General features: G+C 48.0%; 1 protein-coding gene across 1 annotated transcript in view; it reads right to left on the reverse strand.

The window, feature by feature from the left end:
• Positions 1–16,738: 16,738 nt before the first annotated feature.
• LOC149354207 (piwi-like protein 1) overlaps positions 16,739–22,392 on the reverse strand; it is a 77,854-nt gene continuing 72,200 nt past the window's right edge. The window contains exons 18-19 of the mRNA XM_089583164.1: positions 21,846–22,023; positions 16,739–17,669 (exon numbers count right to left, since the gene is read on the reverse strand). Coding sequence (XP_089439290.1) covers positions 17,583–17,669; positions 21,846–22,023 — 265 coding nt within the window. The 3' untranslated portion in view covers positions 16,739–17,582. The remainder of the gene's footprint in view (positions 17,670–21,845; positions 22,024–22,392) is intronic.

The following is a 22,392-nucleotide window of genomic DNA, read 5'->3' on the forward strand; positions in this document are numbered from 1 at the left end:
CTGATACTGCTTTTAAAGACATGAAGTTAAACGCAATTCATGGGAATTCTGTGCATGCACGATGAGATCAGGCTCCGAGGCCGCTCGCAAATGAGTGTACTACCCGATGAGCCGTTCGAGCGCTCTGTAGACAGACGTGTAGACGGCTGTACCACCTGTACCACGCGACTTTCGATTGAGTGTACGGTGCTTTCTCTTCCCACGCGCACGACGCGTCGTAGTCTTCAAACATGCCTTTCCCGGCATTTGTTCTCGGTGCTGACAAAAGTACGCGACGCATACGAGTAAGAATAAACGTTCAAGAAATGTAGAGAAACTTGGCTAAGCAAGCGCAGCGATGTAAAAGCGCGTTCGCACTGGCGAGTCGCGAAGGCGACCGGACTCGCGACAGGCGCCGAGCTAGCCTGTGTCCGCACAGGCGAGTCGAGTTTGCGACTCGCTTCCCGGGACCTCTCCCTCCAGGAGAGGCGCCGCTCACGTGCCCTCTCCCCCTTCAGCTCACGCATGAAGGTAGGTCTCTTCGATTTGGCAGCACCAGATGCACCAGTTCAAGGGGTGCAGCACCGTCGTCCTCGTTTTTCCGGTGCCGCGCGCGCCCGCTGCACTTTTCTCCTCGTTTTGTCAAGGTGCAGGCCTGGTTCTGCACGAGTTCTTCGCCGCCTTGCACTCGGTCTGAAGGTAGTGCTGGAAGTAGTGCAGCATGGCGCGGCTGCACTTGCGCCTTCGTTTTGCCAGTGGCCGGTGCGCGCTAGTGTACAGGCTGTATCTGCACTAAGTGCAAATACAGCCCGTACACTAGCGCGCAACAAGTGCAGTGCACTTGTTGAACTGGCGCTGCACGCTCACGTGACCGCTTGGCACCGCTGCAGAACTAGCACAGCCAGTGCAAGCCAAATCGAAGAGACCTGGGGTGGTATTCTGCCGCCGGTGTCGCCTTTTGCCATAGAGTTTCTTACTATTACCTAGAGGGAAAGCTGGCAGCCCGTCTATGGGAGTTTGCATGGCGACCCCTCGAGACCACTTCAGCTACAGAGGTTGTACTTCAGCCACTATGGGCGCTCAAAGCATCATGGGGCGGTGAGCTACTTGTTGCGGAACTGCAACTTTTGGTCAAAAAATAATAGAAAAATTAAGTTGTTTGATAACTACAAACGTCCTAATATTCAATATTGTCACGTTGTAGTGACGGCAGTCCAAAGGTCAGGAAGACACCAGCCAGTCTTGGAAACGAAGCTCTTTATTTGGGCTGACTTGCGCCCGCAAAATAACTGCATCACTCGGCGGTGGCGTAAGCAACAAACGTGCTCGTCGGTCGTCGAACTACGAATGACAGCCGCTCGCGGAAACGCTCAATTTAAAGCCGGCAAGGAAACTTCCAGATAATAGGTCAAGATCATCTACAGTAATCTGGAAAAACCTAGATGCAGCCTTTCATGGCTGCGATCAATCGAGATTAGTCTGGTCGCTTCTCGCGTCACGAACAAAAGTGATAACGACCCTTTCATGCAGCCTTGAGCATGAACGAACAAACACTACAATGATACGTGGCATTACCCCCCTTCCAAAGAAGCATCGTCTCGATGCTTTAAAATGAAAATAAACACGGAGAATAAAAACTTCGAGTCCTTTAGCGTTCATAATAAGGTTTAAGGGCAGCAGTAAAAGCTTCAAGCCTAGCCGTGTCGTCGTAGTTGTCGTCGTCGTTGTCGTCGTCGTCGTTGTTGTCGTCGTCGTTGTTGTCGTCGTCGTCGTTGTTGTCGTCGTCGTTGTTGTCGTCGTCGTCGTTGTCGTCGTCGTCGTTGTTGTCGTCGTCGTTGTTGTCGTCGTCGTTGTAGTCGTCGTCGTTGTAGTCGTCGTCGTTGTAGTCGTCGTCGTTGTAGTCGTCGTCGTTGTAGTCGTCGTCGTTGTAGTCGTCGTCGTTGTAGTCGTCGTTGTCGTCGTCGTCGTTGTTGTTGTCTTCGTCGTTGTTGTTGTCTTCGTCGTTGTAGTTGTCTTCGTCGTTGTAGTTGTCTTCGTCGTTGTAGTTGTCTTCGTCGTTGTAGTTGTCTTCGTCGTTGTAGTTGTCTTCGTCGTTGTAGTTGTCTTCGTCGTTGTAGTTGTCTTCGTCGTTGTAGTTGTCTTCGTCGTTGTAGTTGTCTTCGTCGTCGTAGGGGTCGTCGTAGTACTGGGTCGTCGTAGCTCTCGTCGTAGTTTAGGCATAGTCTTGTGTTTTCGTCGATGCAGGAACTTAGTTCTTGCGCTCAGAAGCAACCTCACCTCCAGAGGCTGCTTTATTCAATTGAACCTTCGAGGGCTGGGGGAGCGTCCACGCACTGCGTAGCTTCGGCTAGGAGATACATAGCGCGATGACGATGGCGACGGAGAACGAGATAGGCGGCTCAGCGATGAGTATTCTTCCCGACGCAAGAACTCTTCGATTGCGGCTGGTCGCAGGCCAGGTCGGGGTAGTGAGGCGTCGCAAGAAAATCATCGGATGCCCATTCTCCTGTATGGGCAGTACCGGAGAATGTCACCGGCTTCTCTGCAGTGGAAGCATAGTTGGCGGCGCTGGTCGGGTGTTCTCCCCTCGTCGCATTTCCTAGGCCGTGTGCGACGCTCGTAGGACGGGCGAGTTGGGGCGAGAGGGTGGCGCACCAGCGCAGCTGGCTAATGGCGATAGGGGCTTAGGTGCCGTCGTCGAGGTGCACGACGGCGCACTGCTGCGGCGTAAGTCATGGCTGGGGGCTGCAGTGGCTGCGTGGGTGTCGGCGTCACACCCAAGGCCTGTTGAACCTCATCCCGGATGACGTCAGTGAGCGATGAAAGTTGCGGCTGCGTTCCCGTTCGCAGCAATCGTTGGAGCTCTTCTCGCACAACTTGACGGATAACCTCCCGCAAGTTATCGTCGTTAACGGTGTCCAGGCAGTTTGCTGAGAAGACGCGCTGCTGGCGGTCATATTGGCGGGCTCGGGCGTCAAGGGTTTTTTCCATTGTGGATGCCTCTTCTACGAATTCCGTGACGGTTTTCGGTGGGTTGCGGACGAGGCCGGCAAAGAGTTGCTCTTTAACTCCTCGCATAAGCAACTTCACCTTCTCTTCTTCCTTCATGTTCATGTCGGCACGCCGGAAGAGACGCTTCATCTCCTCAGTATACACTGCAACGGTCTCGTTTGGGTGTTGTATGCGAGACTGTAGCAGCTGCTGGGCTCTCTCCTTTCGCACGACGTTTGTGAAGGTCTTCAGAAGCTGTTCCTTGAAGGTTTCCCAGTTGGCAAGGCTGGCTTCCTCATTCTCGAACCAGACTCTTGCTGGTCCCTCCAGGGCGAAGAAGACGTACCTAAATTTCATGGCATCGTCCCAGTTGTTGAAGACAGCCACACGGTCGAACTGCTCCAGCCATTCCTCGGGGTCGGCGCCAGGCGAAGCGTCGAAGGTTGGTGGCACCCGGGGCTGCTGCAGAATGATTGGAGTGGTCGTCTGGGGCAAGGTCATGATGGACGTTGGTACTTGCTTTCGCTTCCGGGTAGGGTCCGGCAGGGTCCCGAACTCAGGTGCGTCCCCTTGCAGGCGTCGGCTTGCGCGGTGGACTGGACTCAGGTCCTGCGGTAGATGACTCAGAGGGCTGGCGTCACGACTTGTTGGGGGTGTCCGGAACATGAAAGGCTACCCAGCACCTCCACCAGATGTCACGTTGTAGTGACGGCAGTCCAAAGGTCAGGAAGACACCAGCCAGTCTTGGAAATGAAGCTCTTTATTTGGGCTGACTTGCGCCCGCAAAATAACTGAATCACTCGGCGGTGGCGTAAGCAACAAACGTGCTCGTCGGTCGTCGAACTACGAATGACAGCCGCTCGCGGAAACGCTCAATTTAAAGCCGGCAAGGAAACTTCCAGATAATAGGTCAAGATCATCTACAGTAATCTGGAAAAACCTAGATGCAGCCTTTCATGGCTGCGATCAATCGAGATTAGTCTGGTCGCTTCTCGCGTCACGAACAAAAGTGATAACGACCCTTTCATGCAGCCTTGAGCATGAACGAACAAACACTACAATGATACGTGGCAATATCTTGTCTAATGATTGCAACAAACGAGCAGAAAAGCATTTAAGTGCAAAGTTTGCCCAAAATAAGAGACGACTCGCTCTCCTATTGGCCAAGTAGTGAACACTTTAAAAACTAATATTTCGTAATTAACAGGCGCACTTTTAAAAGTATATATGTTTTCAAAAAAGATGTTGTTGCTTAAATAATATAAGAGGTTTTTTAATGGCATTTCGGAAAAGTGAAACCTTTTATTAGCGTCGTGTGTCGTCGCGTTTTCACTACTATGGCTTTTGCACACTGCGTTCGCGCGAAAGTCGTCTGCGCACACACGGACAGCGTTTTTGGAATGAAACATCTTAGTAATGACACTCCGTGTTCCTGAAAAACTACGACTGTTCCGCAACAAGTAGCTCACCGCCCCATGATGCTTTGAGCGTCCATGGCGGCTGAAGTGCAGCGCCGCCAGCTTTCCCTCTAGGTAATAGTAAGAAACTCTATGCCTTTTGCGACATGTCGCATATGGGCGGGGCCTAAAAAAGTGCTTACAGATGCTCGAAGAAACGGAAAAAGCCGCCGGCACTTCTGCGGTGCATTCATTCACTCCGAGAAGCGACAATTTACCACTGCTGATTCACTAGCAGCAGTAGTTTCGTATCTTTTATAGCAAGAATATTTGCCATCATATGACGTCTAATGTTCAAAAAAACATTTGCAAATTTAATATAAACTCGCTTTACTTCATTTAAGTCTATAAAACACCGCGAAAAAGCTCCAAATCTATTTTTCTTTCGTTCCGGACAGTTGTGCTAGGTTTCGGCTGCGTTTCGGCAGTTGCAGACGGTAGCAGTGTAGCTGGAGGTCCCATTAGGCTTGCGCGCTCCAGAATCGACAGCGTATCTAAAAAACTAGGCTGAATTGCAGCTTAAACTTTATCGTCGAAGCAAGGTAAGTCATAGCGAAAAGTAACAACACCAGTAGTTGCCGGTAAACATGCCGACCGGAATCGCAAGGACTGCTGAATTGGCTGAAGCGGGCGGCTCTCGCTTGAAAGGACGTCGCCATGTTTTCACGCCAAGGGCGCAAAAGCCGCAACTGCCGATTGCGTTCGTACGCTAACGGTAGCCCGTCGCCCGCGCGAATCGCTTCAGCGCATTCCGTTGTTCGACTAAGCGTAGTAAATTTGGGCGACGTCACGATGACGTAGCAGGAAGGCGGGTCCGTGTCGTCACGCCGCCGTCACCGCGGCTCGAGCCAATCAGCGAAGAGCGAATGCGACATGTCGCATATGGGCGGGGCCTAAAAAAGTGCTTACAGATGCTCGAAGAAACGGAAAAAGACGCCGGCACTTTCGTCTGCGGTGCATTCATTCACTCCGAGAAGCGACAATTTACCACTGCTGATTCACTAGCAGCAGTAGTTTCGTATCTTTTATAGCAAGAATATTTGCCATCACATGACGTCTAATGTTCAAAAAAAAATATTTGCAAATTTAATATAAACTCGCTTTACTTCAGTTAAGTCTATAAAACACCGCGAAAAAGTTCCAAATCTATTTTTCTTTCGTTCCGGACGGTTGTGCTAGGTTTCGGCTGCGTTTCGGGCAGTTGCAGACGGTAGCAGTGTAGCTGGAGGTCCCATTAGGCTTGCGCGCTCCAGAATCGAGAGCGTATCTAAAAAACTAGGCTGAATTGCAGCTTAAACTTTATCGTCGAAGCAAGGTAAGTCTATAGCGAAAAGTAACAACACCAGTAGTTGCCGGTAAACATGCCGACCGGAATCGCAAGGACTGCTGAATTGGCTGAAGCGGGCGGCTCTCGCTTGAAAGGACGTCGCCATGTTTTCACGCTAAGGGCGCAAAAGCCGCAACTGCCGATTGCGTTCGTACGCTAACGGTAGCCCGTCGCCCGCCCGAATCGCTTCAGCGCATTCCGTTGTTCGACTAAGCGTAGTAAATTGGGGCGACGTCACTATGACGTTGCAGGAAGGCGGGTCCGTGTCGTCACGCCGCCGTCACCGCGGCTCGAGCCAATCAGCGAAGAGCGAATGCGACATGTCGCAAAAGGCGACACCGGGGGTGGTATTCTGCCGGTGTCGCCTTTTGCGACATGTTGCATATGGGCGGGGCCTAAAAAAGTGCTTACAGATGCTCGAAGAAACGGAAAAAGCCGCCGGCACTTTCGTCTGCGGTGCATTCATTCACTCCGAGAAGCGACAATTTACCACTGCTGATTCACTAGCAGCAGTAGTTTCGTATCTTTTATAGCAAGAATATTTGCCATCACATGACGTCTAATAATCAAAAAAACATTTGCAAATTTAATATAAACTCGCTTTACTTCGTTTAAGTCTATAAAACACCGCGAAAAAGCTGCAAATCTATTTTTCTTTCGTTCCGGACGGTTGTGCTAGGTTTCGGCTGCGTTTCGGGCAGTTGCAGACGGTAGCAGTGTAGCTGGAGGTCCCATTAGGCTTGCGCGCTCCAGAATCGAGAGCGTATCTAAAAAACTAGGCTGAATTGCAGCTTAAACTTTATCGCCGAAGCAAGGTAAGTCATAGCGAAAAGTAACAACACCAGTAGTTGCCGGTAAACATGCCGACCGGAATCGCAAGGACTAATGAAATGTCTGAAGCGGGCGGCTCTCGCTTGAAAGGACGTCGCCATGTTTTCACGCTAAGGGCGCAAAAGCCGCAACTGCCGATTGCGTTCGTACGCTAACGGTCATAGAGTTTCTTACTATTACCTAGAGGGAAAGCTGGCAAGCCGTCTATGGGAGTTTGCATGGAGACCCCACGTGACCACCTCAGCCACCATGGGCGCTCAAAGCATCATGGGGCGGTGAGCTACTTGTTGCGGAACTGTAACTTTTGGCCAAAAAATAATAAAAAAATAAAGCTGTTTGATAGCTACAAACGTCCTAACATTCAATATCTTGTCTAATGATTGCAACAAACGAGCAGAAAAGCATTTAAGTGCAAAGTTTGCCCAAAATTAGAGACGACTCGCTCTCCTATTGGCCAAGTGATGAACACTAAAAAAACTAATATTTCGTAATTAACAGGCGCACTTTTAAAAGTAAATATGTTTTAAAAAAAAATGTTGTTGTTTAGATACTTTAAGAGGTTTTTTAATAGCATTTCGGAAGAGTAAAACCTTTTATTGGCGTCGTGTGTCGTCGCGTCTTCACTACTATGGCTTTTGCACACTGCGTTCGCGCGAAAGTCGTCTGCGCACACACGAACTACGTTTTCGGAATGAAACGCTTTAGTACTGCCACTCTATGTTCCCGAAAAACTACGACTGTGCCGCAACAAGTAGCTCACCGCCCCATGATGCTTTGAGCGTCCATGTTGGCTGAAGTGCAGCGCCGCCAGCTTTCCCTCTAGGTAGTAGTAAGAAACTCTATGCTAACGGTAGCCCGTCGCCCGCACGAATCGCTTCAGCGCATTCCGTTGTTCGACTAAGCGTAGTAAATTGGGGCGACGTCACGATGACGTAGCAGGAAGGCGGGTCCGTGTCGTCACGCCGCCGTCACCGCGGCTCGAGCCAATCAGCAAAGAGCGAATGCGACATGTCGCAAAAGGCGACACCGGGAGAATACCACCCCTGGTGTGAGCGGCTTCGTCTCACCATGCAACACACTGCATACCTTTACTACCACATGTGGAGAAAAGGCCAAGGACATATACGCGTCACCTACCGACGCGTATTTAGAGTAACCTAATCGCGAAAAAACATATCGTTAATCGTCAATCAGGGAAAATTACTCACAGTAATCATCCCAATATGCAAAATGCACGCAATACACATGTTGTCTGTATGAATGTTCAAGACGTCTCTTTCCACGTTTCAGCTCTTTTTTATAGCGGCATATGAAATTGAGGTGCTGCTTAATCAGGCAATTTCCTCGCTGGCGTCCCAGAACCCTCCTCGCAGCGCCGCCCGTCCTCCTCCTGTTTTTCTCCCTTCTCCTCTTTTTTTCTTTCACGGCTGTTGCGCTCTTCGGTCTATTCCTCCGGCGAGTCTGCCTCCGCGCACCGCCGCCGCAAATCTGCGCGTCTTCTGGACCACGCGGTCTGTGTTTTAATATTTTTCATGTTTTATAGTTTAATTTCTTTATTATTTTGTTTCTTTTCATATTTGCATTTTTTTATTTGTTTTATTTCACTCACGAAACCCGCGCGTTCACTAGATCTGCCTTTATTCTTGCTCAAACCGTGTATGTGGAGGAATGGCAGCGACTACCCTTGAAGTATCTCTGGTGCGATTCCCAGTCTCAGTAAAGTTTTTTTTTTCTTCGCCGGAACTCGAACACGCTAGCATTCCCTGCTCACGACAGTATAAGGCATTAAAGGCTTTCGCCTTAATAAAGCGATTCTGCTCGTATTTTCTTTCACAGCTGTTCTGCTCCTGGCGAGCTTCTAGGGCGGCCGGCTCGCGATTTTCTCGTTGCCCTTCGAGCCATTTGTGTGGCCGGCACGTTCCTCGCGCTAAGAAGGCGACTGCGCACGTACTTAAAATGGCGTTAAAGGGCGATTCACACGACGGTCCGTTCGCCCGCGGCCCGCGCACTACCTGGTCTCCTTCCGTGATATTCTCTCGTATTACCGAGATAAACGAAGGGAATACGCACCCCCGCTCCGTCCCTCACCATAGCGCAGGCTGCACATCGGCGACAACTACAAACCCGGACTGCTCAATACCAAATACTGCTGCATGTCCGGTACCCAGACCAGTTCTCGTCATCATGCAAACTTTTGCGGCAAACCAGGCGCCCCTACGATTTACATCATTGGCAATAAACGTTTCCACCACCACCTACCTGTTCATGCGTCAGCACATTGAGAGGCGCGCTGACCAGGCCGCGGTCCAGAAGACGCGCAGATTTGCGGCGGCGGTGCGCGGAGGCAGACTCACCGGAGGAATAGACCGAAGAGCGCAACATTCGTGAAAGAAAAAAAGAGAAGGGAGAAAAACAGGAAGAGGAGGGGCGGCGCTGCGAGGAGGGTTCTGGGACGCCAGCGAGGAAATTGCCCTTAATCATATGATTAAGAATGAAAATTATTTTACCTCACTGTTGATTGCCTCCGCGGAAAATTTCATGACAGACACGAACATCTCGTCAAATATAGACAAGAACAACGAATGCAGCATAAGGCGCAGTGCGGCCGCCGAAGCGCGTTTGCAAACGGACGCCTAGAACGGGCGCGCCCGGCGGAGAAAGAACCCGGATATTAACGTCACGCGTAACACGGTGTCATAAGCCGCGTGTAGGTTCAGGAGTAGTGCGATATGAAGTCGAGTCGCAAGAAATCGGTCAGCCCTAGGAGGAGGAGGTTTGGATTGGTTGGTTTATGGGGTTTAACGTCCCAAAGCGGCTATGAGAGACGCCGTAGTGGAGGGCTCCGGAAATTTCGACCACCGGGGGTTCTTTAACGTGCACTGACATCGCACAGCACACGGGCCTCTAGAATTTCTCCTCCAAAGAAATTCAACCGCCGCGGTCGGGATCGAACCCCCGTCTTTCGGGTCAGCAGCCGAGCACCATAACCACTGAGCCACCGCGGCGGCGGAGGAGGAGGAGGAAAACATTTATTATGAGCATAAATACTGGGTCGGATCAGCAGAGAACCCATAGCTCTCAATCATAGTCCGGCCCCTCTCAACAAATGATTTCTGGTCTAGGGAACTGTGGCTATTAAGGATTGCCTCCGAGCCCTCATACGTCAGATCGAGATTGTTATGCAAGTCCGGGTTTTCTTGACATTCCCAATCTGTGTGAAACAATGTGCCAACTGTTCCACAGAAGGGGCAGGATGAATCGTATCCCAGGTAGCACAAACTGTGATACAAAACGTCTTCAAAGTAACCATCCGAAACAAAAAAAAAAAGTGGCTGCAAAATGTGCCTGAAAAATCCGTGCTCAGCTGGTTAACATCTTATATCATTCATATAGCTCATCTAATGTCCGGGTCAAAAGATGTTTCAGAATCAGTCTTCTAGGCGTAGTCAAGGAACTTCTAAAAATGGCCTACAGAATATCTCTTCCAAATGTTGTAAAAAAACGTCTAGAATTGATCAACATTGAAATGCCTTTTCTGTACGAATGCATAAGTAGTTTAGAAGGTGTTTGCAATATGATTTGTAGCCCGCATTTTGTTCCCGCGAATTTTATTTGTTTTGTTCTGCAAAAGACGAGCTAGGAGACTGCGGGCTCACATCAAGCTGGCACTGTGCACTGCACAACCACCCTGTTGCACGCTTGATGCAGGCGTCAGCTGCAGCTATTCCGCATAAATGAAGAGAAAAAATATCCACCCACGCTCTTTATTACAATGAATAAAATATCTTATCCAAAACAAACGTCCCAAGCAGCATGTTAGCTGGTTGCACTAAATATGAGGTAGCGGTGAAAAGAAGAGCGTACCTGGAATAAACATACCACGAGCATCTCATGCAGACGAATGATGCATCAGAAAAACAAAAAAGCAGCATTACACACAACCAGCTAAGATCCCATTCGGAATCTCCCAAAACGTGCTGCTTTACTTAGACGCGGTGGGATGCACATGTATGCCCGAGCTTGTTATGCCACGAAACATTGGTTATCAGTCGGGCAGCCCAAGAAAAACTAAAAATGACCCTGACTGCACCGTCCACGGCACAACGGTTTAAACCAGTTTAAAATAAATAACGAGGCAACAGATCTTGAACTTCCCCACCTCCTTGCACAGACTGCATGGCACACCGATCGTTATAAGCCACAAAATTACTGAATAGGCTGCAACTCCGGTCCAGTGTAAATAATCTGTGCGCACATCATTCGCCTGCCCCGAAGGCGACGAGACTGCATAAGCACAGCAAATCAATTATCTTGGCAAGGGGGAAAGCAGATTCTATATACTAATTTGATAAAAGAAGCGAATCAAGCCATACCCATGCATGCGAACAAGATAGGAGGAGTACTGTGACAATACTGCGGCATAAAGACTTATAGTTCTGCTGCTGCTCGTAACTCGAGATTGGAGAACAGGATTGTGAAGGAACTGGGCGTGTAACCAAGCAGAGGCAGAGGGAGATGCGGAGTGAGTAGAAGGGAATGTGGTACCTGAGTGCTAATCCAGGACACATGGAAGAAATGGGTCGAATGACAGACTTCGGCACCTCAGCTGGTACAGGACAATGACAATGGGCGGTGGGAAGTGCGGTGACAGTTAAGCCCATATGACACCCGTAAGAGCAGAGGGGCCTCCAGGCCCACACACCACACCCGGTGGTGTCTCCTGCAGTTGGCTGGCGACCTCATCTGCTGCAACATATGCAGTCGCTGCAGCCAATCCAGGAAGCACGATCTACCCCTAGCGTCAGCACCATCAGCTTCACCGAGGCATAGCAGCAGAGCGCGGAGGCAGCGTATAAGTCCAGTGAGACGCTGCAGCTGCAACAGCTCCATACACAATAATTAGACTCACAGGCTGCGTGCCGCGCCTTTGCGACGGGGACTTCATCTCTACAGGCTGTGCGCGTGCTAGCGCCCACGCACTCGCCCAGCAGCAACCTTATGGGCGCTGTAGACAGAAGCGGAAGCAGACACAGAGGGCGCCTTCGTGGCTCTGCACACTTACACTCACATCACAGAGTATTACCGCACACAAAGAACACTACCACCAACGCACCGAACACTGACCAAGGCCGAAGCTATGGCAGGGTGTCAACTTCAGACTCACACGTATCCTAAATCATATCATAAACACTTGTTCTTCCCCACCTATACCCGAACAAACACTGCAATGAATAACGACCTACTTTTTGGGCCCGCACAACACCACCCGGAGGCGTCCCACTCATAACCGTCCCCACCCCTTCCTCTTGGGACGGTGCCCTGTCAAGCACGGAGCCGACCAACCAGCACCGGCTCATCGAGCGCTCCAAGAAAATAGTCATGGCAAATGGGGTCATGGACTGAGTGCCCTTCTCAAGACCGCTCTGATCGGCACAAACCCGCATGACCAGCGACAGCTGCTCTGGCGGTCCTGCAGGATCACGGCGGCACATGGAACCCTGGACTGAGGGCTCCACTCAAGAAAATGAGCACAGTACAGTTTTCTAATAAAAGTATTTCCTCCTCCTCCTCCAGGGAAGGGGCTGTAAGCGACGATCGAGGCGCACATAGAGGCGGCGACAGTTCTCTAGGGTTGGACGGCAGCACTAGTAAATGGTATAATACACTCAGAGGCACGTGAACCGGACTTAGCACGGTGGAAATGCCGCGCAAGCAGGGGAAGATCGCTGAAGAACTACTACACAGCGATGGTGCGAAGAGGTGTGCGCTTTGGATTGTCGCTGCATGGCGGGGAGGTCGAACAGCAACAGAGAACCCGTTGGATACCACCGAAAAAGGGAAGAACATGCGATATCCACCGTGCTGTGAGGAAACCGCACGAAGGACAAAGGAACCACCGGTGTAACCTTGCTATAGTATATTAGCAGCGACGAGGACAGGGCTACAGACACGTGAACATCAGCGCGAAGGCCACTGCAAGATGGGTACTGGGCGACGATGAGAGGTCCACAGGGTACTCACGCATAGCGGTGGTTCGGAGTGCAGGGCCAGCGCACGAATTGGCTAAGCAATGGCCGCTTCGCAGCGGAGAAGCCGGACGAGAGATGAGGGATCCGCTGCTGAAACACGGCACAGTTGCGGCAAGGGGTGCGAATACAGGCACCCTCAAATGTAGCACCACGATGAGGAATCTGCACATCATGAATCAGGCTTGGTGTAGGAATTCTGAAGACAGCGCGCTTTGTTTCAGGTGTGCATCGTGGAGGCCGCAAAGATAGCGGAGCCGCCGCCGCCTGCCAGTGTCGAGACACGCAACTGCCTACTGAGAAAAATGCTGAGATGAAACAGTCCGCCAGAATTAGATGCCCCTTTCTGCAGAAACCTCTGTTGTCTATTACCCATCTTAAAGAGGGCAGTAATATTAACAGAACCTGCCGACAACCCAGCACACCACAAGACCGAAAAGCTCTCCAAAATTGAATGCTTTCCCGCCAAGACTTCTGTCATCTATAAGATGCCTTAAATAGAGGTGACACAGAACCAGTCTTTTGCCCTGCATCCATACCGAGGCCAAAAAGCCCGCCAAAATAAGAAGCCTTTCCTGCCAAAACTATGAGAGGGCAGAGATAGGAGCCGTCTTCTAAGCGTATCATTAGGACAGATGAAATTTTGACAGTAAAAGACCTCTTGAAAGCATTTATTTTGATCAAAAATCCTTTTGTGCGTTTTACCTCTAAAATAAACGTTCTGAAGACCTTGCGTGCTACCTGGGATGTGTCTGGGTACCATTTACTCATTAAGTAGGAATTGGGCAGAGTATTAGTTTGTAGTCGCCTGATTATGTGTTCTTCAAATTTGCTAAGAGGAAGAGGATATTTCCTTCTTTTGATCTTATCGTACCCCATAATTTCTGCGTAGCTAAGTAAGGGTGAGGGGTTGTTAATGGTGTCAGAGAGAGACTACGTGCCAGAAGCTCGGAGGATAAGAGCTTGACCAGCTTTGTTTGCCCTCCTGATTGCCCGTCGAGAGGTGCCCTGGCGTCCAGAAGATGTGGACAAACGCGGGATTTGAAATTTCCAAAATTTTCCGACATGGAGCGCCCACGCGACCCATGCCCCAAAAGGGTCGCTGGCGACTTGCTTGGGGCCCCCCTCCACGACGAATCGGCTCAACTGTGTCACACGATTTGGCAGTGTGAACGCGCTTTTAGACACTTTTAGCATACCGTGTACCATGCCGTGTTACCGTTACCGGAGTACTGGGAGCCCACGCGCCGTCAGTGCGCATGCGCAGGTCGCGTTGACGCCGCAAGAAACCCGGCCACTGCACGTGCGCCTGCCTCAAAGGGACCAATCAGCGCGTGTGCACGGGTGGTGGGTGACGACCCGGTACTCCGGTAACATGGTACACTAAAGTTGTCTATTAACGTCAGGTGAAGGGGTGTTGTATCCCAGGCACTGACGCCGCGGATTGGTTGAGGAATTCTGTGACATGGTTGAAGTGCTCCAGAATAACATGATGTCACTTCACAAGAAATCGGTCAATGAGCGAGTGGCCCAAAAGGGACGCTGGTGACTAGTTCCGGGCAGAGCTCCGTGACGAATAAGCTTAATTATGCGCGCGTCCTCCGCGACTTGCGAAATCCATGGAGGGAACAAAGCGCTCTCAGGAGGGCCGCGCCTAGCAACATGACTTGGGCGAGATTCTAAACCTCCGAGGAGCAAGAAAGGTGGCGCGCCCTCCTGCAAATAGCTCAAATAGCGACCCTGCGTTTACCCACAGCCGAGGTAAGCCAATCAGCTGGCTGAAAGTATATCCTAGGCATTACACTGAAAGCATGCTGCAGAAAAGGCGCGACAGAAACTGTTGCTCAAGGTCTTCGCGGCGCCCCAGCAGCCAAAAAGCACCAGAGGAAGTGAGCTTTCAAGCAACACTGAAGTGGCCGCGATACGAGAACAAGCGGCGCGTAAACTTCGGCTTCATCTCTCCATTCTCAGGCGTTTTCTGGTCACACGGGTGCATACAACTTTGCAATTCTAGACGGCATCGGACTAGTATTTTGAATAGAGAATGTGGACAGTACAAACATGCCAAAAATAGCATAGCGAAAAAACACTTTTGCACATTTTTTTTACATTTTTTTATGGGCAACTCCGGCTTTTTTTGCACCTCTACGGATTTTATTGCAACCTTTAAGATAAGTTCTGAAGAGTTTTCTGATTTCTCCGAAAATTCGCAGCTGGACGACTTTTTGCAGCGCAAATCAATTTTAAATTTTCTATTTCGTGGCCTCGATCGCGACTTCTACGGCAACCTGCGTCTGACATCACCGGTTGGTACACTTTTTGATATTTGCTCTGCGTTTGCTGACAAACAAATTTCGCGCTTGTTTTTGGTCCCTTCAGATAATATAAATAATAACCCAAGCTGTCGCTTACAGTCGACAGGTTAGTCAACCAAAATGCACACAATCAGTTTTGGAACAGTATCCATAACGTCATAGTTTGGGCAGAGCCCAGTTTCACTTCCTGCTGTTTTAAAATACTTGGAATGTCATTCATCAACCGAAAATGTTCAAAACAACCCCGGAGTTACCCACATCCCCCCATAAGAGGTAGCGAATAGAGGATATTTGACATAAATCGTACAGAGTACCTGGCCCTGCCCACGGCTTTTTCAGTTGTCGAGCAAATTTTACATGCTCAACGGCACCGATACAAGAGCCCCTATGATGAAGGCCCTCGCAGATACCTATTCGGAGTTAGGTTTATGAGGTTTAACGTTCCAAAGCGACTCGGGCTACGAGACGCCGTAGTGGAGGGCACTGGATAATTTCGACGAAACTGAGTTCTTTAACGTATTATCATCATCAGCCTGACTATGCCCACTGCATGGCAAAGACGTCTCCCATGTCTCCAATAAAAAGAGTATAGACACATAACTTTGGTGGCACGTTTTCTCTACAATGACGCAGAAGACAGTGTACTGTGCTTGAATCATCATATGGTATTCGCCTATGACCGCTAAAAGATTCTGAATCAAATTTTCCAGTCATGCTGTTACGGTTTCAGCATCCGAGCATGGCTGTTACATAAAAATGTGGTTACATACGACGCAAGGACTAGAAAAACTGCAATACAATCTCTGCTTGATCATTTTAATTCACTACAGTGCTGAGCCAGCCTTCAAGAGTCGGATTGGCAACGAATGTAGAAGCACCAATTATATTGCAGTTTTTTTTCATGCTTACGTGACCTATAACCACATTTTGGCGTCGCAGTCATCGTTTGGCTGTTGAAACCAAATTATCACGAGAAATGAGATTATAAATTATTTTGCGGTCATAGAATAACACTTGGTAAGCCATGTATAATGAAGCCTTAACACCTCAAAAGTTAGGTGTCTATACTCCTTTAACCCTGTCCTCTACTAGCTGTGGCCACCTTAACCCTGCAAACTTCTCAACCGCCCACATTGCTGGAGCCCCCATCGAAATGAGACCGCCACGGCCAAGATCGAACTCTCTTCTTTCAGGTCAGCAGCCGAGCACCATTACTCAGCCAAGGCGGTGGCTACTTGGAAGTACTTGCACACAATGCGCTTGTTCGCACCTTCACATAAAACTCCATGGTTCAGTTTTTTGCCAAAGTTGACGAGCGCCCGACTCTCGTCTGACCTGCAGCGGTCACAAAACGGACTGGGGCTGGCCTTCTGGAAGCCGAATGGAGATGAAGGGCACCTCCTCTCCTCCGTTCACTGAGCTCAAGTGGAAACATAGCGGTCTTTGAGTGGGGAGCCTGTCTTAGGTTACCCCTCTGTCCTCTTCCTTGTTCCAGGAAATTTGCAACTGGCCTACATATCTTAAAACCAACATGCTGATAAAGTAAGGAACAGGGCAAGAAAAACTATCCCAAGGACAATGCGGCTGTGTTCTGGGTCAACGAGAAAAAAAAAGGTAGATTTAGTCACATGAAGCTGGCTTTTTTTTTTTGTTCAAGTCCCTCGGTGCTCATCGCAATATGCGACACAGTTGAAAGAAAGCAGACTGAACAACGTACAGAAACGAATAGTAGTGATTGAATCTTTACTTGCATATATGAAGACATATGTACAAGTTGACTGAGCTTGTGAGAAAAAAACAAACAAACTTGGATATGGTAAGCAAATTAAGGTTGACTTTTTTATTCTTTACAAAATTATGATGGCAATGACTGCACATTGGTTGTCCTTTTGATTCTTTACACAAAATTACGATGGCAATGACTGTACATTGTACAGTGCATCCCCCAAGGAGCGCAGTGTACTTGAACTTCTTCACGAACATCAACACCGCTTTGTCATGTTTTCATGGGCACCAGACATCACAGCAAAGAATCCACATTCAGAATGTGGTCTTCGGTCTGCCGTGTATTTATGAGATTTCATTCTGAACCCACTTAACAAAAGCAACTAAATCCCTGAGTAGTCTGTAAAAGCACAATTCAAAGTCTGTAAAAGTACAACTCAAATGTGACAGTGCCACAATTAGCAACAGCAAGCCCCTTCCAATCAATGCCAGTTCACATCTGTTGCAGGCTGCACAAGAAAATGCTGGAAAATTAAAACCAATAAAAATTTTAGTTGAAAAATTCAGATAAATGAAAATAAACTTCCTTGAATTGAATTTAGCCAGCCTGCAGTTTCAATTCCATTTCATGGCAGGAAGTTCACAAAGTGCACCTGACTTTTCAGGCAGCAAAGAAGTTGCATGTGAGGCAATGAACTTTATCGGCATGGAAAGTAAAAAAAAAAAAGGCCCGCTTCTCGTTTTTCAAAAACTGCGCATGCACGCGCACACAAAAAAACAAAACATGACAGATCACTGAAAACAAAGCCAATGATGCAGGGCCAAATAATGAAAGAAAAATGGCAGTGACATGCCCTCCAGGCTGCTAACTGCTCTGTGGACCAAAGCAGGCAGCTCTGCTCTGGGCCTGAGCTCACACACATGGCAGCCCTCACAGGTAGAACAGCCGGTTGCACAGCTGTGGGCTCGGTTCCCGATGGATGCTGTCCCCAACAAGGTAGGCCAGCTTGTGGGCGTACTGATAAATAGTGCAGGGGAAAGAAGACAGAATCGGTGTTAAAGAAAATGGTCAAACCACACTAGCAGAAAGGGGCACATTAAGCAATAATTGTAGCTGGAATTAAAGAGGGTCACTGGTCTTAAAATGAAAATTTATACTATTAGATGCACCGTCATAAAAGTTGTACATGTATTTCCTCCTGTTTTCAAAACTATAATTTGTTTAAGTATATCTCAATTAGTTTTAATACTATGGGAAAATAACTGAACCTTAATTACGTAATTTTTTTACAGGTCATTAAGGCACTTTCTGTCAACATTTTCGTTCCAACTGAAATGGCACTGTAGCCAAAGACCTGCCCTGTGGAGTTATGCTATTTAAATTGTTACTGAGGCACATGAACTAAAAATATTGAGTTACGCCGAAGGACCAAAATCAACATATATAATTAGGTGACATTATTCACAAAATTAAATATGTTCAACTCTGCCATAGGAAAATAGCATAGCTCCATAGTTTAGTTCTTAATGAATTAAACAGCATAACTGATTAACGGAGTATGGACACCTAATTTTGGTGGCATGTTTTCTTCCCTTCACCATGCCGTACCACCATGTCGTATTCGCCCACGAACGGTAAATAATTTATCATCAAATTTTTTTCTCGTGCTGTTTCCGTTTCGGTTGCAACAGTCGAATGATGTCTGTGACGTCAAAGTGTGGTTTTATGTCATGTGGGGCATGGAAAAATGTCGATATAATCGCTGCTTCACCCCTTCAATTCACTACAGTGCTGATGCCAGCCTTCCTCAAGAGCCGGAATGACAAAGTATGCAGAAGCAGCGATTATATCACAGTTTTTTCATGCCTCAAGTGACCAATAACCACACTGACGTCACAGCCCTCGCTCGGCTGTTGAAACCGAAACAGCACGAGAAAAAAATGTGATTATAAATTACTTAGCAATCGTAGAATACCAGGCAGTAATCCAAGTATAATAATGCCTCATGCATCATTACAAACAATAAAACATGCACCCAAAAGTTAGGTATCTATGCTCCGTTAACTGAAATCGCACCATAAAAATGCAACAAAAACTTCCGCAAGGCTTGTCATGCTGGCAAAAACACACAATTCAGGAAATCGCATTTGAAGTGCATGCAACAGCCATTCAATGAGAAAATGGTGGAACACGGACGTCCCAAAAGGAGTTCACAATAGTGAGTAAAAACAGGATGTAGGGAAGAATGCGAGCTTTCAAACAAAACCAAGATGGTGGCCCCCAGGGATGCAGTTGCGAGAAGTGACCGGCGCAAACTTTTCCGGCATTTTTCTCTGAAATCACCATTTCGGTGCTTCGCAGGCATCAAATACATCAACTTGACAGGTAGGTCCTTCTCTTTCAATACCACACCACTAAGCACAAGACCACCGGTGACAGACAGATTGGAAGCGCAATTTCAATGCTGCCAGCGCTGCCGAGGAGGCTTTGTGCCATCAAATGGATTGTTTGGGCACCATACTTGAGCTTCCTGTGTAAGCTTGTATTTTCCCCGCAAGATGGAAATTTTTTAAATGCCCTTGAAGTTGAGGTTCCAGCATAATGTGCTCGCGGGATGACAGCAGCTGCAGGGATGGTGTGCGCTCAGAAAATTTGTTTCACGCGATTCTGCTGTACCTGCAGCAGAACTGAAGTGAATGAGGTAAAAAACCCCTGAAGGAGTGTTGCGTACGGCCTTGGGAACCAAGCGCTATCATCGTCACAATCGCTGGAGGAAGGAGGGGAGACCTTGCTGGGTCTCAGCTGCCGTGCAATGCTTTCTCACACAAACAGTTTCCACCCACTTCATGAACTGAGTAACAATATTTCTGAAAACACCCCCCAACTTTTGTCGTTGACGATTTACTTTTCTTCTTTTAAAGCGTTGTCTTTTCTTGGCGCGTTCCCGTTTCATGCTTTTTTTTTTCTTGGGGGGGGGGGGGTCCAGATAACTATAATTGGTTATAACTATCGGATTTTCAAATTTTCTCAATATTGTAGTGGACTGCACTAAAAAGTTAAACTGCGGTCCCATTTTGTCTTCCATAAACTATAAATTTTTTATCGTTAATAGTAAGGACTTGATTACAAAAAAGATTTAATAAATAGCGTCTGGCTATGGCAATGTATTTCCCGCAGAATGATGACGTGGTAGCACACATAAAGTCGATCGCGAGGCCAAGGTTCAGAGGCGAATGGATATCGAAGATGACAGGACGGAGCTTTTTGAGTACACTTCACAACCAAGCTCAAGAGCGCAATGAGAAGCAAACTTTGCGAATGTCTTGGAGCCATGAGGCAAAGCGCGCGGCGTGGACAAAAAAAAATTTTAAAAGCTGGCTATGAATGTAAAAAGCAGGCGCTGTCGTTTGCTGAGGAAGGAAGGCTAGAAAAAATGCGGCGACAATGAGTTTTAATTATGGGGTTTAATAATGTCCCAATGCGACTCTGGCTTATGAGGGACGCCGTAGTGAAGGGCTCCACAAATTTAGACCACCTGGGGTTCTTCAATGTGCACTGACATCCCACAGCACATGGGCCTCCAGGATTTTGCCTCCATCGAAATTCAACCACCACTGCTCGGAAAATGCAGTGATAGGTAGAGAAGAAAAGAAAAATGCAAACGTTCGCAGCACTGCAGAGGCGGCACTGCACAGGAGGTTTTGCCATGCTTAACAGTGTCGTGCATTTCTTTACTGCCTCTTAAATGACGCTGAGGCTGCGGAAAACAATGCCACACTCACGCAAACCTTTGGTTTTTACATGGAATTGAACTTTCATTATATTTGCAGCTGCACTGTATTCGTGCTAATGCCATACTTTACAAGACGTAAACGCAATCAAAAACGTGATAACAAAATAAATAATTATCACATAAAGGGTCGATGAGAGCAACACCCTAGAACCCTCCTATTTCTGGAAACCGGCTCTTCTGCAGCCCCTGGAACCCTTTGGAGACAATTTTCTGGCAAAAATCCTGTCTTTTTGCTTCCGCAAATAAGGCACACAATTTTCAAAAACACCAAGCACATGTGAGGCTGCTCAACTGCCATTTGCCTCCACACACAGACGATTCCACGTACGCTCGGGTCTAGGCCGGAACTTTGCTGTCAGGACACTTGAGGTCCTCGCAAGGCCTATCGGTATCCACGACTGCAGCAGGCTAGGTAGGCGATATTGATGTACCAAAATACCAAGCTGCCATTTTCTGATGTTGATGACAATAGGGTGCTGCTGGCTTAGTGTCATTTTCAAACTTTATTCTAACGCACATTATTTTCAGGCGATTTTTTTTCTGACAAAAAGAAAAAGGCGTGTGTTAGAACTGAGTAAATGCGGTAGTAAGAAGCCCACTTCAACGTTTGCGCTTTCCTCATGGGTACTGTGAAGTATGATGGGTCTTTTCAATTTTCATGCGAGCATACAGTGGCATTTGCGAGCATATATGTCAAGTAACACCCCCCCCAGCCCCCAATTTTCACAGTGCAAAGCATTAGAGACGCATGCCAAAGCATGCTCCATGTTATTTTTGCTGCAACTGTACACAATTAGGGACGTGTCTCATAATTATGGCCCAGAACATCGGGCACTGCCTATATATGTGCCTGTTGGTGCCTACATTTCGTGCTCTGGACTTAATTTTTTTTGTCAGCTGTAATTAAATATGGCCAATCTGCATTTTTTTTTTTTTACCTAGGAAAATATACAGTCACTAGGCAGGGTGGGCCTGTGTCATTTCAGTGGATGCTGGTTGCAGAACACTTTACTCTCACTCCCTTGCTCACATGCAGGAAGAGATGGGCGAGAAATACCAGCACTGCCCACTCTAGTGTTGCCAGCCTTTTTTCCCCCCTCTCCTCTTAACATACCTTCAGTTTTCCGCAAGATAAGTGTGCAATAACAACAGCGTATGTCAGTGCGAAAGAAATTTTTTTCGCTTTTAATTTTTTTTTTCTGGAGAAAATTGCAGATCCCTCCTTTCCAGTCATCCGGCAATGACATATCAAAATATTGTAAATCTAAGACTTCAACCAGCCATCTACTGCATTACCTTATCCGAAAACGCTGACCTACGAATTCTAATTAAGAAAGCAAATTAGAGACTCCAATGCATTTTCCACCAATGCAGTCTCATAATTTGAATCCAAGCCTCACCTGACAAGGAGCAGGCACACACACAGTGCCAGGCCAGTTATAGTACAAGTGTGTCAGCTTGTAGGTGAGCCGCTGTATCTGGTCAGGCGTCAGCCCAGTTGAATTCCGCAACACTACGTAGTGAGTTGGCGACACTGTGCCCTGGCGCACTTTCTGGGACACCAGGAAGAAGTCGCACCTGCACACAAGCAAGATCAACAAGCACATGAAAACACATTTTTGCTATATCATGAGCAAGGAAAGAAATTCTAAGTAGAGTAGAGGCACAGCAAAAAAAAAAAAAGGCACAAGGATCCAAGAGTGTAATACAGTCAAACCCGACTATATCGAACCCGTTTACATCGAATTACCCCGTATATTGAACAATTTATGAACATTGTATTGCTAAAATGAGAATATATAGCAAAAAATACTAATATATCGAATAAAAATAGCAGCCGCACTTGATATATCGAACTTCAAGCCGCGCAAAACTGCTCCACAAGTTGGCTTTCCCGCGTGGCGGCCGGGCGAGCTGCGCCAACATCCATCCCCCACCCCCCCTTCG

The sequence above is a fragment of the Amblyomma mixtum genome, chromosome 3, assembly GCF_055824585.1.
Source record: "Amblyomma mixtum isolate Tamu chromosome 3, ASM5582458v1, whole genome shotgun sequence".
In the NCBI taxonomy this organism is placed as follows: domain Eukaryota; kingdom Metazoa; phylum Arthropoda; class Arachnida; order Ixodida; family Ixodidae; genus Amblyomma; species Amblyomma mixtum.